General features: G+C 47.6%; 5 protein-coding genes across 5 annotated transcripts; 2 read left to right on the forward strand and 3 right to left on the reverse strand.

The window, feature by feature from the left end:
* Positions 1–673: 673 nt before the first annotated feature.
* Positions 674–5,264, forward strand: LY89DRAFT_592256 (putative DNA helicase INO80; the record flags this gene model as incomplete). Its single annotated transcript, XM_018209687.1, has 3 exons — positions 674–736; positions 797–5,030; positions 5,083–5,264. The coding sequence occupies 3 exons, from the start codon at positions 674–676 to the stop codon at positions 5,262–5,264; spliced, it is 4,479 nt and encodes a 1,492-aa protein (XP_018067123.1).
* A 117-nt stretch (positions 5,265–5,381) lies between these two features.
* On the reverse strand, positions 5,382–5,785 carry LY89DRAFT_192465 (uncharacterized protein). The gene has a single exon (XM_018205714.1). It carries the CDS (start codon positions 5,700–5,702, stop codon positions 5,499–5,501), a length of 204 nt encoding a protein of 67 aa, XP_018067124.1. The 5' UTR covers positions 5,703–5,785; the 3' UTR covers positions 5,382–5,498.
* Positions 5,786–6,081: 296 nt separating this feature from the next.
* LY89DRAFT_622743 (FAD/NAD(P)-binding domain-containing protein) lies at positions 6,082–7,653 on the reverse strand. Its single transcript, XM_018210986.1, has 2 exons — positions 7,195–7,653; positions 6,082–7,140 (listed from the first exon to the last, which is right to left on the reverse strand). The coding sequence occupies exons 1-2, from the start codon at positions 7,531–7,533 to the stop codon at positions 6,232–6,234; spliced, it is 1,248 nt and encodes a 415-aa protein (XP_018067125.1). The 5' UTR covers positions 7,534–7,653; the 3' UTR covers positions 6,082–6,231.
* A 1,403-nt stretch (positions 7,654–9,056) lies between these two features.
* Positions 9,057–10,735, reverse strand: LY89DRAFT_592320 (uncharacterized protein; the record flags this gene model as incomplete). The annotated part of the gene is made up of 5 exons (XM_018209694.1): positions 9,057–9,512; positions 9,575–9,718; positions 9,768–10,128; positions 10,264–10,483; positions 10,549–10,735. Coding segments are annotated over 5 exons (1,368 nt in total), but the record flags the coding sequence as incomplete, so codon positions are not given.
* Positions 10,736–12,352: 1,617 nt separating this feature from the next.
* Positions 12,353–13,214, forward strand: LY89DRAFT_785354 (uncharacterized protein). The gene is made up of 5 exons (XM_018222884.1): positions 12,353–12,540; positions 12,598–12,626; positions 12,681–12,912; positions 12,960–13,125; positions 13,176–13,214. Coding segments are annotated over exons 1-5 (495 nt in total). The 5' UTR covers positions 12,353–12,473; the 3' UTR covers positions 13,177–13,214.
* Positions 13,215–14,802: the final 1,588 nt, after the last annotated feature.

The following is a 14,802-nucleotide window of genomic DNA, read 5'->3' on the forward strand; positions in this document are numbered from 1 at the left end:
GTCTCTAGAGTGCACGGCGCAACGATGGACTCGGTTTTTCACTCGACGGTGATGCGACGTCCGGAGGATGAGGGTGATGAGGGCGCAAGACGAGAGAGAGAGAGGATCAACGGGGCGAGTAGTAGCTCAAACACCTACGAGGTTCTTCCGCAAACAAAACTCCATCATTCCCCTTATTCACCCACAAATGGAACTCATCCGCGACCACCTCAATTCACAAATCCATACCATCCATCGACGCCTGCACCTCTGTCGATGCCAACAACTGCTTCTCACCCTCCAGCGTCACCCAGGTCGCTGACGGCGCCTTCTGCGTACCAAGCCGATCACCTTCACGCACCTCGCGAGAAGCCGAAGAGTAATTACTACGATCCGACATCCGATTCAGGTCCATCAGAAAGCGTTGGATGGAGCGAAGGGCAAAATCAAACTCCTCAGGTGAATAGATACACGTTGGACGCGGCTATGGGGCGCTCTATATTCAATTGCCAGCTAACGTCATTTTTGCCAGACTCGAGAACGAGAACCCTACATTTATCCATCATCATCCGTTGAACATTACAACGGAGCATACACTTCTCCAACTGCCACAACTATACAACCTCGATCGCCCATCTCGCATGCACATCCCATCTCAACTTCGCCAAGGATGGCCACGATGACTTCGCCGACCATGCGACACAACGGCATGACGATGGACGCTCCAATCAAGCAAGAGCCAGTTGTCGCGGCTACGGTATATCATTCCCAGTGTTCAGCTTCTTTTGCTCACCAAGCTAATCCGTATGACTGTCAGCCCCCAAGCAGACCCGCAGATCCCATGTCTTTCTCCAGCATCCTTTCCAACGCCGACCCAATCTCGAAGCCAACACCTGCTCCTACTCCTACTATCGCCAAACCTCGAAAGCCATCACGGCAATCAATACCTGCGCCCGTGCATGAAACGATGTCAAGAGACAGTTCCCGACAGTCCTCCCTCGCCCCAACACAGACACCTACAGTCCGAGTTCCTGCGAAGCGGAAGGCGAATGGCGAGCCAAAAAAGCCTTCTCCAAAGCAGAAGCAAATATCGAAGGAGCAAGAAAAGGAGGTAGCTGCTGCGCTGGCGAGGATTGAGGCGGATACGAGCGATGTCGAGATGCCAGAATTCGATGAAGACAAAAAGACATTCAAGGTCCGAAGTCTAAAGCGCAAGCTCGAAGTAGAGAATGTCGAGACATCCAAGACGAAGCAACGAAGAAAGACTTTCTCAGATAAAATGGCACAAAAGCTTGGTAGACACGCAGATCTTGGTGAGCTCCGATTCAGGGAGATCAACGTCGACGCTGCTATCACGGCAGTTCAAGAAAAGGAGGTCCAGGCCGAAAAGGAGCGCAAGAAGGACATGCAGAGAAAGCGTCGACGAGAAAAGACTGTTGCCACCAACGTTGAGCAGAGTCAAGCCGCCCTGGCAAAGGCTCAGGCTGCTGAAGATGAGCACGAGAGGCAGAAATACTTGAAGGAAGCCCAGAGAGCAGAGAAGAAGGCTCAGCAGACCAAGATGATCTTGTCCCGAGGCGACAAGGGTCCGGAGATTCGTGCTGTATCACCAATGGAGCCTAACTTCTCTGGAGGTATGATGTCTACATTTACTGCTGTCGAGGAAAAAGTCAAGCCCAGGCGTGGCGGAGCTCGCCCGCGAAAGTCCAAAGAGCAGAAGCAAGCAGAGAAAGATTCAGCAGAGGCTGCACAAGCTGCAATTGATGCTGGAGAGGAGCCACCGTCTTTGCCACCTCCACCGAAGGAAGAGCCCAAGATCAGACTCAAGCTGAACGCCAAGGAGCATAAGGAACCTAGAGAGGAGTCCCCAGCGACATTCGAGCCATTTGTTTCAAAGGGTTATAACCAGATTTACGACCAGATTTGGCGAGATTTGGCGCGCAAAGATGTCAGCAAGACTCACAAGGTAGCTGGTGAATCGTACGGGACGAGAGCCTCCAACTTGAAGAAGACTGCTATTCTGGCTTCGAAAGAGGCCAAGAGATGGCAACTCAAGACAAATAAAGGCACAAAGGACCTTCAGGCGCGTGCCAAGCGTGCCATGCGAGAGATGATGGGCTTCTGGAAGCGTAACGAGCGAGAGGAGAGAGACCTCCGACGAGCCGCTGAGAAGCAAGAGCTTGAGAATGCGAAGAAAGCGGAAGCTGATCGAGAAGCCAATAGGCAGAAGCGGAAACTCAACTTCCTCATTTCCCAGACTGAACTCTACTCGCATTTCATTGGCAAGAAGATCAAGACTGACGAGGTTGAGCGATCGACCGATCATCCGGACGAGGCTGTATCGAAAAGCGATGGAAATACAAACAAGATCAATGTTCCCGATAACCACGGAGCTCCTGGTGCCAAGGTCACGAACTTCGAGGATCTCGATTTTGATGCTGAGGATGAGAGTGCTTTGCAAGCTGCTGCTATCGCTAACGCCCAGAACGCTATCCAAGAAGCTCAAAATAAGGCCAGAGCATTCAATAATCAAGACGACACTCCTGCCATGGACGATGAGGGAGAGATGAACTTTCAAAATCCTTCTGGAATGGGCGATGTCGACATTGAGCAGCCCAAGATGCTTCAAGCTCAGCTCAAAGAGTACCAACTTAAGGGTCTCAACTGGCTGGTCAATCTCTATGAGCAGGGCATCAATGGTATTTTGGCCGACGAGATGGGCCTGGGAAAGACTGTTCAATCAATCTCGGTCATGGGTTATCTTGCTGAGAAGCATAACATTTGGGGTCCATTCTTGGTTGTTGCTCCTGCTTCCACACTTCACAACTGGCAGCAAGAAATCACCAAGTTCGTTCCCATGCTGAAGGTGTTACCATACTGGGGTACCGCTGCCGACCGAAAGGTGCTCCGAAAGTTCTGGGATCGCAAACACATCACCTACACCAGAGACGCCCCCTTCCACGTCTTGATCACTTCTTATCAGCTGGTCGTATCTGATGTGAATTACTTTCAGAAGATGAAGTGGCAGTACATGATTCTTGATGAGGCTCAGGCTATCAAGAGTTCACAGAGTTCTCGATGGAAGAGCTTGCTTGGTTTCCATTGCCGTAACCGATTGCTTTTGACTGGTACGCCTATCCAAAACAACATGCAGGAATTGTGGGCTCTGCTGCATTTCATCATGCCCAGCTTGTTCGATTCGCACGACGAATTCAGCGAGTGGTTCTCAAAGGATATCGAAAGCCATGCTCAGAGTAACACCAAGCTCAACGAAGATCAGCTGAAGAGATTGCACATGATCTTGAAGCCCTTCATGCTTCGTCGTGTCAAGAAGCACGTTCAAAAGGAGCTGGGTGACAAGATTGAGCTGGACATCTTCTGTGACCTCACGTACCGCCAACGAGCTTATTATGGCAACCTTCGCAATCAGATCAGCATTATGGATCTCATTGAGAAAGCCACAATTGGTGATGATGGTGATGCTGGCACTCTTATGAATTTGGTCATGCAGTTCCGAAAGGTCTGTAACCATCCCGACTTGTTCCAGAGAGCCGAGACCACGTCCCCCTTCTCTTTTGGTCACTTTGCCGAGACTGCTTCTTTCATGCGTGAAGGACCTTTGATCAATGTTGGCTATTCTACCCGCAATTTAATTGAGTACCAACTCCCTCGATTGGTTTGGAGAGAGGATGGGCGACTTAGCATGCCTGGACGAACTAACGATAAGGCCGGATTCAAGAGCAAATATTTGGATCAATTATTGAATGTCTTCAAGCCAGAATACATTCGTGAGAATATGGCCGAGAACAAAGCTTTTGCTTGGCTTAGATTCGCTGATACCTCGATTGGCGATGTTTCTCAAGCTGCTCACAAGGATCTATTCAGCCGCGCAGTCAATCTTGCTCAAAAGCCACGTCGACTTGGTGTCCTCGATGTCGTCTACGATGAGGAAGAGGAAAAGAATTTCACTCCTGCTCAGGCCATGCTGAGGATCGTGGATCGCAAGGACCGAAAGCCATTAGCAGAAGTCACCGATGAGGGTTATCTGAATAAGCTTTTCAATGTCTCCAAGGACGTCTTTGCGAAATCTGGTCTCAGTCGACTCGAACAATGCGGTCGACCTTCAGCCTCTGCTCCACCAATCGAGGTTGTTTGCTCTAGCCGAGGTGCTGTAATTGAGAAGGAGAACATCCTGTTCAATGTACCAATGCGTCGTGCTCTATATGGTCCATCGCCCCTTGAAGAGAGAGCGTTGATTGCATCTAAGGTTCCTACGGCGATGTATCCCCCACCTAAACTTCTTCCTGCTCCCACTTCCGAGAAGCAGCGCTTCACCAACATCCGTGTACCTTCAATGCGTCGCTTCGTCACCGATTCTGGAAAACTTGCTAAGCTGGATGAACTACTGTTCAAGCTCAAGGACGAAGGTCATCGTGTATTGCTATACTTCCAGATGACTAAGATGATCGATCTCATGGAAGAGTACCTCACTTACCGCAATTACAAGTATCTCCGTCTTGATGGTTCCACTAAACTTGAAGACCGAAGAGATACTGTGCACGATTTCCAGACTCGGCCAGAGATTTTCATCTTCCTTCTCAGTACCCGTGCAGGTGGTCTTGGTATCAACTTGACCAGTGCTGACACTGTCATCTTCTACGATTCTGATTGGAACCCCACCATCGATTCTCAAGCCATGGATCGTGCCCATCGTCTCGGTCAGACTAAACAAGTCACAGTCTATCGCATGATCACTCGTGGTACTATCGAAGAGCGTATCCGAAAACGAGCTCTGCAGAAAGAAGAAGTGCAGAAGGTTGTCATGACTGGTGGCTCAGGTGGCGGTGTCGACTTCAACACCAGATCGAAGGAGAACCGAACCAAGGATATTGCCATGTGGCTCGTGGACGATGAGGAGGCTGCGGAGATTGAGAGAAAGGAGGCAGAGATTGCGGCAGAGGAAGCCAAGATGCCTGAGAAGGGAAAGAAGGGTAAAGGCAAGAAAAGGAAGGCGGAGGCTGGTGGCAGCTTGGAGGATCTTTACCACGAGGGTGAGTCTTGACACCCTTGAATATCGTGGAACATGTACTAACTACCATCCAGGTGAAGGTCACTTCGACGATGGCTCCAATCGTCCTTCTGGCGCCGCAACACCCATTCCTGGCGCTGACGGCGCCGCATTGGGATCGAAAGGCAAGAAGCCTCGAAAGAATGCTTCTGCCAAGAAAGCCAAGACTGCAAAGCAGAGACTTGCAATGGCTGACGGCGACGTCGACATGGGCTAATTACCCATACTCTGCTATTTCCGCATAATCACTCTCACGTTTGTGCAGCGATAGAAAGAATCCTTCGTTGATTGCGTTGCTTTTTGGCTGGGGAAAAAAGATATTGCGTCACGTTGTGGAGAACTTGATGCTAGGGTACTATCTAGAGCTTGTAAAGGGAGCAAGCAAGCATTGTATTATATTATGGAAGGGCATGGAACATGGGGTATGGCTGCGAGAAAGAACAACAATGTGTTAATATAGATTTATGGGGCGTTGTCTCTTTCTAAGCTGATGGCCTGAAAAGCTATTGTGGGGTGGGGCGGGTGGAGAGAGAGAGAATAGATGCCGTTTTGCATTGCAGTTTTTGAGTCGTGTGCGTGACTTTGACCTAGTGAAGGGTGTAACAGTGACGCTGTGAAGTCTCGATCGTTTTTGAGTGAGTCTGAAAGCGTTCATGGATTAGGTTGTTTAGGGAGGCTCGCTTCCCCTGAAACACGCGAGATCGAGGAGAGAATGAGTGCTCAAAAGCCCAAGATACTACTTACACTTGGTATTTCAACTGCATTCACGTGAACACGCTCAAGCGTTTTGTTACACGTTGCAACAAGTCTATTGAGACCGCTTGTACTCAAAAATCTGCTTTCAAAAGCTGGTGATTTTAATCTAGAGCACCAACCACTATGACAGATACTAGAATAAGCGATCAGATACTCAATTGGTGTTGGGAGATGGGGTTCTGATTTTTTGGAGATAGTTGGTTAACGTGATAGAGGCTTTTTAATGATTCTGGGAGTGAATGAGGGGAGGGGGTTTGAAAGTGAGGAGAGGTGAAGCTGTTCGCTAGGTTTACAGTAGAGAGATCTGGACGGTCTAGGGAGTCGACGAGCTTCGCTTAAGGGGAAGTAAGGATAGAGGGAAGATTATTAATTTGAGGGGAACTGTTATCACCATCCAATAAACCTTCCTCACAAATTCCACCCTCTCCTCACCTTGGCGCAATCGCCCTCCCAGTCACTAAATCCAATAACCAACCCACTACAATCAAAACCTTCTGCCTCCACGTCCGCGTCCACAGAAAATTCTTACTCCGCCACGCAATCCAAGCTTGCGCCCCCGAATAATCCTTCTTCCCACTAATCACCCCATCATTCTGCCCCAGGTACGCCACTAACGCCGCCTGCTCATAGCGAAACGGCTTCTCGAAGCCTCTGTTCAAGCTCTTTGCTAGGTATGACGCTTTTTGACAAGCGACTTCGGCCGTGGTGGGCAGTCGGGCGTCTTCGACGTCTGCTGCGTCCCCGAGGGCGTAGGCGGAGTCGATGAGGGTGGAGGAGGGGGTGTAGATCCGGAGGAAGTCATCTGTGAGGATGCGTGGATTTCTGGGGGTTTTCTTGACGGGGAGGGTTTCGACGAGGGGCGAGCATTTGTTGCCAGTAGCCCAGATCACGACTCCGCACTCGATACGTCCTTTCTCTTTCGTGAACAGGCAAGCTTTCTCTACCTTCTCGATGTGAGACCCGGTTAAAACCTCTACGTTCCGTTTATCAAAGCTTGACATGGCGTATTCCTGTAGTTTAGAGTCGAATCCTGAGAGCACGTTCTCGGCAATGTCGTGGATGGTGATTGATACTTTTCCGTTTAGGTGAGGATACAGTTTTGAGTAAGTATCAGCAAAGAGATCAGAGAGTTCGGAGGAAACTTCAACGCCAGTGGGACCAGCGCCCACGACGACGAAGTGCAGCAGCGAACGTTGTTGCTGCTCTGTGAGGCCGGGGATGGAGGCCTTCTCGAAGCAGTTCTGGACCTGGGACGAGACTTTCATGGCGTCTTTGACGTTTCGGAGGAAGAGGGCGTTTTCGGCTACGCCTGGGGTGTTGAAGGTTTGGTTTACGCACTTTATTGGTTTTGTTAGCTTCAGTATCTTGAAAATCTGAGGAGAGGAACTCACTCCAGGAGCAACAACAACGATGTCATAATCAATCACAAACTCATTTGTAGGAGCATCCTCAAACACAGACTGGCATTTCACATTCTTGCCCTTGAAATCAATATCCAAAACCCGTGCTTTAATATACTTCATCCTCTTCCCCGTGTGCCGAATCGGTGTCTCGACCAGACTGTAATCATAAAGCCCACAAGCAGCACTAGCCAGCAACGGCGTATATGGCGTCGTGGACTCTGGTGATACGACTGTGATTGAGAATTTATTTTCGTCCAGCGACGTAGCGAGGGTGGAACCGGCCCAGCCGGAACCGATTATCAGTATGTTCTGTTTGGATGAAGACATTTTGTATCTTCGGACGTAAATGTGCAGAAAGAAAGTCTCTGGAAATCGTAAGCAACGAATGTGTTTGAAGATGTCTGACAGAAAGGAAAAATTTGAGGTCAAGGCAGCCAGGATGGCATAAATTCTATACGTCATTGCGGCTGCAGGGTAGGTATATCGGCAGTGTTCAATTCAGCTTATCTTAGATCAACATATAGATATGAAGCAGAGCATGACCAGTACCAAAGCTCTTCGGGCCCACGCTCCGTGTCCGTCCTTGAAAGTTTCCAAGGAAAAAAAAACATCCTGCTAGATGAACCATATTCACGTGACTGATATCACTCCGTCTACCATGAGTTTGGGTTGTGCTGGAGACTGGGCCCGTAAGCATGACACTTCAAAATGTGAAGAAGAACGTCAATATTCATTCATGATAAAATGTACATAAGTAACACGCTGCACTATTGCTACCAACACAGCTTCTCCGACATCTACAAAACTCCAGACCGTTCGCCGTGAGGCAATTCTTTAGAATACAAGTAAGCAGAGCCAAGGCCAATCAACACAAAATCGCCATACATATCGTAGAAAAGAAAAGCCATGAGCTACAGTATACGTACAAGTCATTGTTACAACGTACAATTCCTCCGGTGACATAATGTCTTCGGTGGCACACATCTTAATGCCCTGACTTAACGTGCTCCAGATGCAGAAGCCTTAGTGTCACTCTTGAAAATTCGTGTGACAGCATAGTCGGCGAGCCTCAATTCCTCTTGAGAAAACATCGAGAAAGCCTTCTGAGCACAGAAATGCTGAAAAGTATTCTGCATAATTGGCAATTCGGCCTTGGATACCTCGGTCTCGGTGAATGGAATGAACATCGAAGTTCGTGTTCCTGGACAAATGACCACTGGTGTATTCGCACTCATAGCTGGAGAGGCAGGGAGCTGGTTCTTGAGTGCAGAACTCGGCTGCTGAATACTGGCATTCCCCTTCGGATTGGCAAAGATCGAGTTCGAGAGATTGCCAGTTAGCAGTGGAGAAGTAGTCTCTCTCTTTTCGACCGGGGACGTGGGTTTCTTGTTCTCCTGTAACGTCAAGCTGCTGTCACCGAAGCCTCTGGCTTTTCCAACGCCAAATGTTGAGTTCTCAGCTCCAACATGATTTGCAGAACTTGTGTTACTGTTTGTCCAACTGAATATGTCCTTATTCGCGGTTCCATGAACGAGCTTTCCAACTCCTGGTAGGTTCACATGAAATGGACCTGAAGTTGTTCGGGTCACAGGTGGCGTATGATTCAGTCCCAATGTTCCGCGCGTCTTCAGACTTTCGACCGCTGGGATAGGTGGACCAGCAGCACGAAGCCCATCAAAAACTCGGGGCGTCGGAGATGGTGCTCCGAATGTGGTAGAAATGGAGGTGACTTGGGCTTGAGATTGTTTGATAGGGACTGGCGCGATTGTGAGGGCTGTTTCGGGCGATGGCTCGGTACTCTTCTTCGAAACAGCGCCTGATTTGACATTGATGGAAGCTGCGCCAGTACCGATTGCCAGGACACTCTTTCCACCGTCCGCGGTGATTCTAGCACGAATCTTAATCTTCAAGAATCCCAGGCCAAGTCGTAACATCTTTGCTTCTGGCAATTTCGATCCTGGACTGTCACTAACACCAATTCCAATAGTGGCACTCGGGGCAAAGAGCAAAGCTTCTCCAACTCTCAATTTCACGATCTTATTGAAGATGTTAATGATCTTTGACTTCTGGCTATGGACCGAGTCCTCTTCAACATCCAGCGCAGCGAGATGCGACTTGAGGCATCGCAGCCAATCCGGGGAGGAGAACCGATGAACTATAGTCAAAGAGCAGAGGTCAAGCAATTTTGGTGAGATTGTTGGCTCCTGTGTTGAGATGAAGACTCGAGTGCCTAAATGACGTTGGAGACGAATGGAGGATAGGAGGGTATTTGTCAATGCAGTAGCCTCGGATGCAGAATTCATATACTGTGACTCTTGTTAGTATTTATCGAAATATTATCCACCCTCGAAATGGAAGGCAATCTTACCTTATGTGCTTCGTCCAGTGCAACAACTCTACCCACGGTTGTCTTCTGCTCTAGAAACAAGCTCAAGCACATGTTGAACAAAGCACATGCTCCTTCTGACGTAACGCACGGGCAGGAAAGATCGACAATGGTTAGACTTCCAGGCTGTGTTGATTAGCTACTGCTTCACGTTTCAGGGATTCAATTTACGAACCGTGATAGTCCAATCATTCCCACTCTCATTTTTCTTCTTTCTTGCCTGTTCTTTGTTATCTACCTGCGTCTGAGATCTCGGCATGAAGCTTTCGAGGGTGTCGAGACGCTGTGTCAATGGCGCCAACTGGCCTGGTGTCATATTGCAGTCTGCTACCAATCGTTTGAACTCCGCGTAGTTGAAAGAACCGTTAGTCTGTTGCTGCACCATGCGCATTTCGCGCAAGATTCGATTGATGGCGTGGAGATATAATGGCATTGGCCCATCATCTGAGCTGACAGCCATGAGATCCAACATTCTCTTCGTATTCAGATCGCTCTGGTTGATACGCAGGGGCTCAATCTGAACATTCATGCCAAGACTATTGGAAAATCAGTATGTGTCTTATATGTGTCGTATCATATTCTGAAGAGGAAAAGAGCTGATTTCTGCCAATGATGTCTCGCAGGCCCAACCTCCAAGTCTGTCGCCGGGATGAAAGTAGAATCTGACTTACTACGTTCGCTTGATTGTTTGCAAGTTGGTAGGAGAGCAGAAAACTCGGACCTTTATGTTTGGATTGGACGAAAGGTAGGCAGCTTCGCAAGGCGCACCCTTCAGGTCTGACGTGAAAGAATCATAGTGAAATACAAGGCCAGCTAGAGGGTTATCAAGCTTGCTGATGTGTGATTTCATAAGACAATTTTCAAGAAGGCAAGACAAAGTATGGGATTTGCCTGTGCATCGAAGTGCGAGGTCAGTCTTTGCTCGAAGAGTGGGTGATCGAAATGAAGGTTCTTACCTGAGCCTTGAGAGCCACAAATGAACGCGCTCGAAGGAGCCGAAATATTAAAGAAGAGCCGTGGGTCTGTTTGCGTGCCAGCAACGGGGTCTTCTGCATCTGTCGACTCACGATCCAAGCTATCAGACATCCCTGCGATGAAGCCGTACTGGCTGAATAAATGCTTGGAGTGCTTGAGAACTGGCATTGTGAATATTGGTGTTCCTGTTAGTTCATGGTGATCCTGATGGCCAGTCGCAGTCTTCAACAGTGCCATGTGAGCATTCAGCTCCTCTGTTTCTGCGTCAGTCGCCATTTCGTGCTGATTAGAGAAATTTGGTTGCTTCGGCGCAATTCTGTTTCGTGAGCTGGATGAGGAGAAGATGGGTCGGGTTGAGTCCTGGGAATCGAGTTGCTCTGACGCGACGTGCACAGGGGAAGTCGAAGGGAATGTTGTCTGCAATGATCCCTTTGCACGCGTTCTTTGTTTTTGCGGCGATCCAGCTTCGCTTTCGGAGTCGAATTCGAGATGGGATCTGTACGAACGCGAGTTCGAGTTGAAGTTAAACATTGCAGGTGCAGCCATGTTTACCTAGCCCAAGGCACTCGAAAAACTTGATTTTTCCTGAACAATCAAGAGTTCTGAGCTGAACAATGTCGACAGACCTTTATGAAAAAAGCGACGTCAATGCAAATGGATTCAAGACGGAGCATTTTCGGATTAGGAAGGAGGAGTTGAGGAGTTCGAGGGCGTGCTGGGGACATCACGTGTGGATATCCTCCAAATAGGACTAGCCTAGAACTTTAATTCATCTCCCCCTTTCACCTTCTTTCTTTCCCATCACATTGAATGTCGCACAATTCCCTTCGAACCCCACAGTGCCTTCTTTTCCATCATCTTTACCACGTTATATGCTGAGAGTTTTGTTTGGCCTTCTTTCTCATTCCGACCAAGTCCGAGTTGTCCAGATAGCTCTCCCATCTCATTCGAGGTCGCCAGTGACTTCAAGTCGTTATCTCTTTGCAGCCTCTCTGTGCCCGCGGATCATATAGAGCCAATCATATTGCTCCGGTTCTCTCACTTTCCGGTGCCCTAAGAGTAGCAGGAGTAGCAGTATATGTATTATCGTCATATGCGGCTTCTATTTTCTGGTACAAACTCTATTTTGATATCATCAGCAGCGGCTCGAAACTTTCGTGGGAGCACACACAAAGAATTATTGGCATTTTGTTTATCTTGAATTTGGACGTCCTGCAATATAACAGCGTTTGCATCCCATATCCCATATCTGAGGCTTATAGAAGTTGAGAATGAATGGTCTCTCTTTTGCACGTGCATACACATTCAACAGCCTTTTCGTGCCGGATCTTCTTGGTAAATGAGAAATTGAGCGAACGATAGTATGTGACACTGAGAAGTCTTAGTTCCAAGGTATTCTTAAAGCCACAAAAAAGAACTTGTTGAAAATACCAACTATGGAAGCAAACGTGCAGATGATCTACTGGTCTTCTCAAGTACGTAGCTCGTCGTGATCACCCGACTCAAACACCCCTCGCAAAGGAATCATTGCAACCCTTTCAGAATCTTCTGTCCTCTTCTGTTGATCGAAGAAGTGACGGCAAGCTTCAAATGAAGTTTCAAGCTTCCCAAGTCAGGCAAAGCTTCTGTTTCTTTCAAACGAACTTTGTTTTCTGAATGACCTCAAGACCCAACAAGATTTCGTCAGTACAGTTCCGGAGTGACTCGAAATTGACTCACAGGCTAAGCGTTGGTGCATTTTGAGTACTATAAAGCTCAGGAATTCCTCCCTTGCTCGTCCTTTTTCTTCTTCCCTCATACATCAGTTTTCATCGAACTTGACATCCGATTTTATCGCATATCAAAGCTTCCCAATTACTGTTGTTCAAACATCAACTCTTCACTTGAACAATTTGTTCTCGTCAAGATGAATGCCAACGCAATCTTCAAGGCGTATGTCGGCCCATGCGCCCGCAATTCACCAGATTTCTGGCGTAAGTACACAATTCTTTCCTAGCTTCGCTTAACCGAGAATTCCTAACACTGAACAGTCAAAGATGTCCAAACTGCCACCAAAAAAGTAAGTAATTTTTGAATTCATGCCATCATCTGAAATTTCAACTTACATGCGTAGACCCCCAACGCACATATCGTGCTCAAAAACAAAGAACTTGCTATTACTGCTCTTGAAACCGAACGAAAGTTCCAATCTCAGCAAGCAAACACATTGGCCAATCTCAAAGCCAAGAAAGCCCACCATGCAATTCTGCAACAAAAAGAAATGCAAAAGTTCACCAAGAAATTCCAACGCCTCCAAAAAGCTATGTGGTTAGCTGAGGCCGGAGGTATCCCCAAGGGATTCGAAGGCAAGCGTTTCCCATCCGTCAAATTCAATTCACACTGACCTCATCAGAATATCCTCTCTATGGTGGTGGCGACGATGAAGTGACTGAGGCTATCAAAGATAAGCTTCATAAGGATTTACTCGCTATCAACCTTGCAGTCGAAAAGACAAAAGCAGTTGCAGCTGAGATCGAAAAATCCATCAAGTTTGCCTCGAAGAAGATCACAATCAGATGGTAAATCCAACACAACCTTCTTCTACCAATATCTACTGACCCAGCTACAGATCATGGCACGACAAAAATACACACTGGGACGACCCTCCCTTCACTCATTAAACTCAAAATCATTTGTGCGTTTTCTAATTTGTGTGCCGTTTACTAGTAGGACCTTATTGACACATTTATAGATCATGATAGAAAAAAACAAAAAAACGAAAAAAAAAGAAAGAAAAAAACACACACACTGGGACGACCCTCCCTTCATTTGTCAAACTCAAAATCATTTGTACGTTTTCCAATTTGTGTGCCGTGAACTAGCACGCCCTTATTGACACGTTTATAGATCATGGCACACACAAAAAAACCAAAATCTGGGACGAACCTCCCTTCGTTCGTCAGACCCAATTCAACTGTGGGTCTCTTGATTCGTGAAACCTTATTCGTGTGCCCTCACTGACACACATCAGGCCACAAAACAAAAAAAACCCTCTCTACATCCCACCATTCCAATTCCAGGAAGAAGCAAATCAGTAAGTAGGTTACGAGACGCACAATGACTATCCGGCTTACCATTTCAGAAAAAAAAGAAAAAAAAATGCCAACTGCTGCCTCACATCACTTCTGTCTCACTTGACGAAGTAATGAGTGTACGCAAATTTTCGTCGACAGAGTCGCAAAATTCTGCACCATCAATCAGACTAAAAAAAATACTGTTATAACATCGATAGAGGTGTAACATAAATTCACCTCAATTGAGGAGTTAAGTAAGTTGTACTCTATGTTCTTTCCTCGACATAAGCTGATTCGTTCGAAGATATCCACTGCTTGAGAGCATAAGATCAACCGTCTATCAAGACACCCGGCTGATGTACCCGCCATCGACATATCATCATGAGTCAAAGACTCTTACCAGATGTTTGTCACCACAATTCAATATTCGAGTACGATACTCCGCACTTCTCGCGTCGTAACATTCTGTTACGGAATATTGAACCCAACGTTCCAACATTTCGAGCAACAGCTCCGCCGCACCATCGCAAACTCGGCGTCTTTCAATCACAAATTACAAATGTTGGAAATCCGATACTCGAAACACCTCACACGCCACTTCTCTTCTCCAGGCATCAGCGATAGAGTATCGAGGAACCCGATGTTCATTGCTTCACTGCATAAAGTCAACACTTGCTTCTTCGTGTTGACCGAACATCACTGCCACATTCATTGGCGACAATTCAAACCAGATGCTTGTAGCTTCGATAGCTCCGCCCTTTCTGGGCCTCGTTCATTAACGGAGCATATGGTTTGATTCGATTTGAATGTTTGAAGCTACGATAGCTCCGCCTCATGGCCTCGTCATTCTGACGGAACATTCTCTTCGAAACGAGTGTATTGTTTGAACTACGATAGTTCTTCATGTCTCCCCGGACATAACAGTCACTCGAAGGTACATCAACCACCTACCGCATCAGGAATCAGAGCATCACTCCCGGAATTAGAGCAGCGCCTCCAGAATTAGAGCTCAAGCTCCTGGAATAAAGGCCTCGCTCCCGGAATTAGAGTACCGCTCCCAGATGCCATTATGTTTTCACATAATGTCCCGACGACTGAGCTCCCGTACGATACGGTCGAGCCGTTGTCATTCTCTGAGCCTCCGTCTCCACACGAACTTCCGCCTCCTAGTGTGTGAGTGAA

Source organism: Mollisia scopiformis, assembly GCF_001500285.1.
Source record: "Mollisia scopiformis unplaced genomic scaffold LY89scaffold_20, whole genome shotgun sequence".
NCBI classification, from domain to species: Eukaryota; Fungi; Ascomycota; class Leotiomycetes; order Helotiales; family Mollisiaceae; genus Mollisia; species Mollisia scopiformis.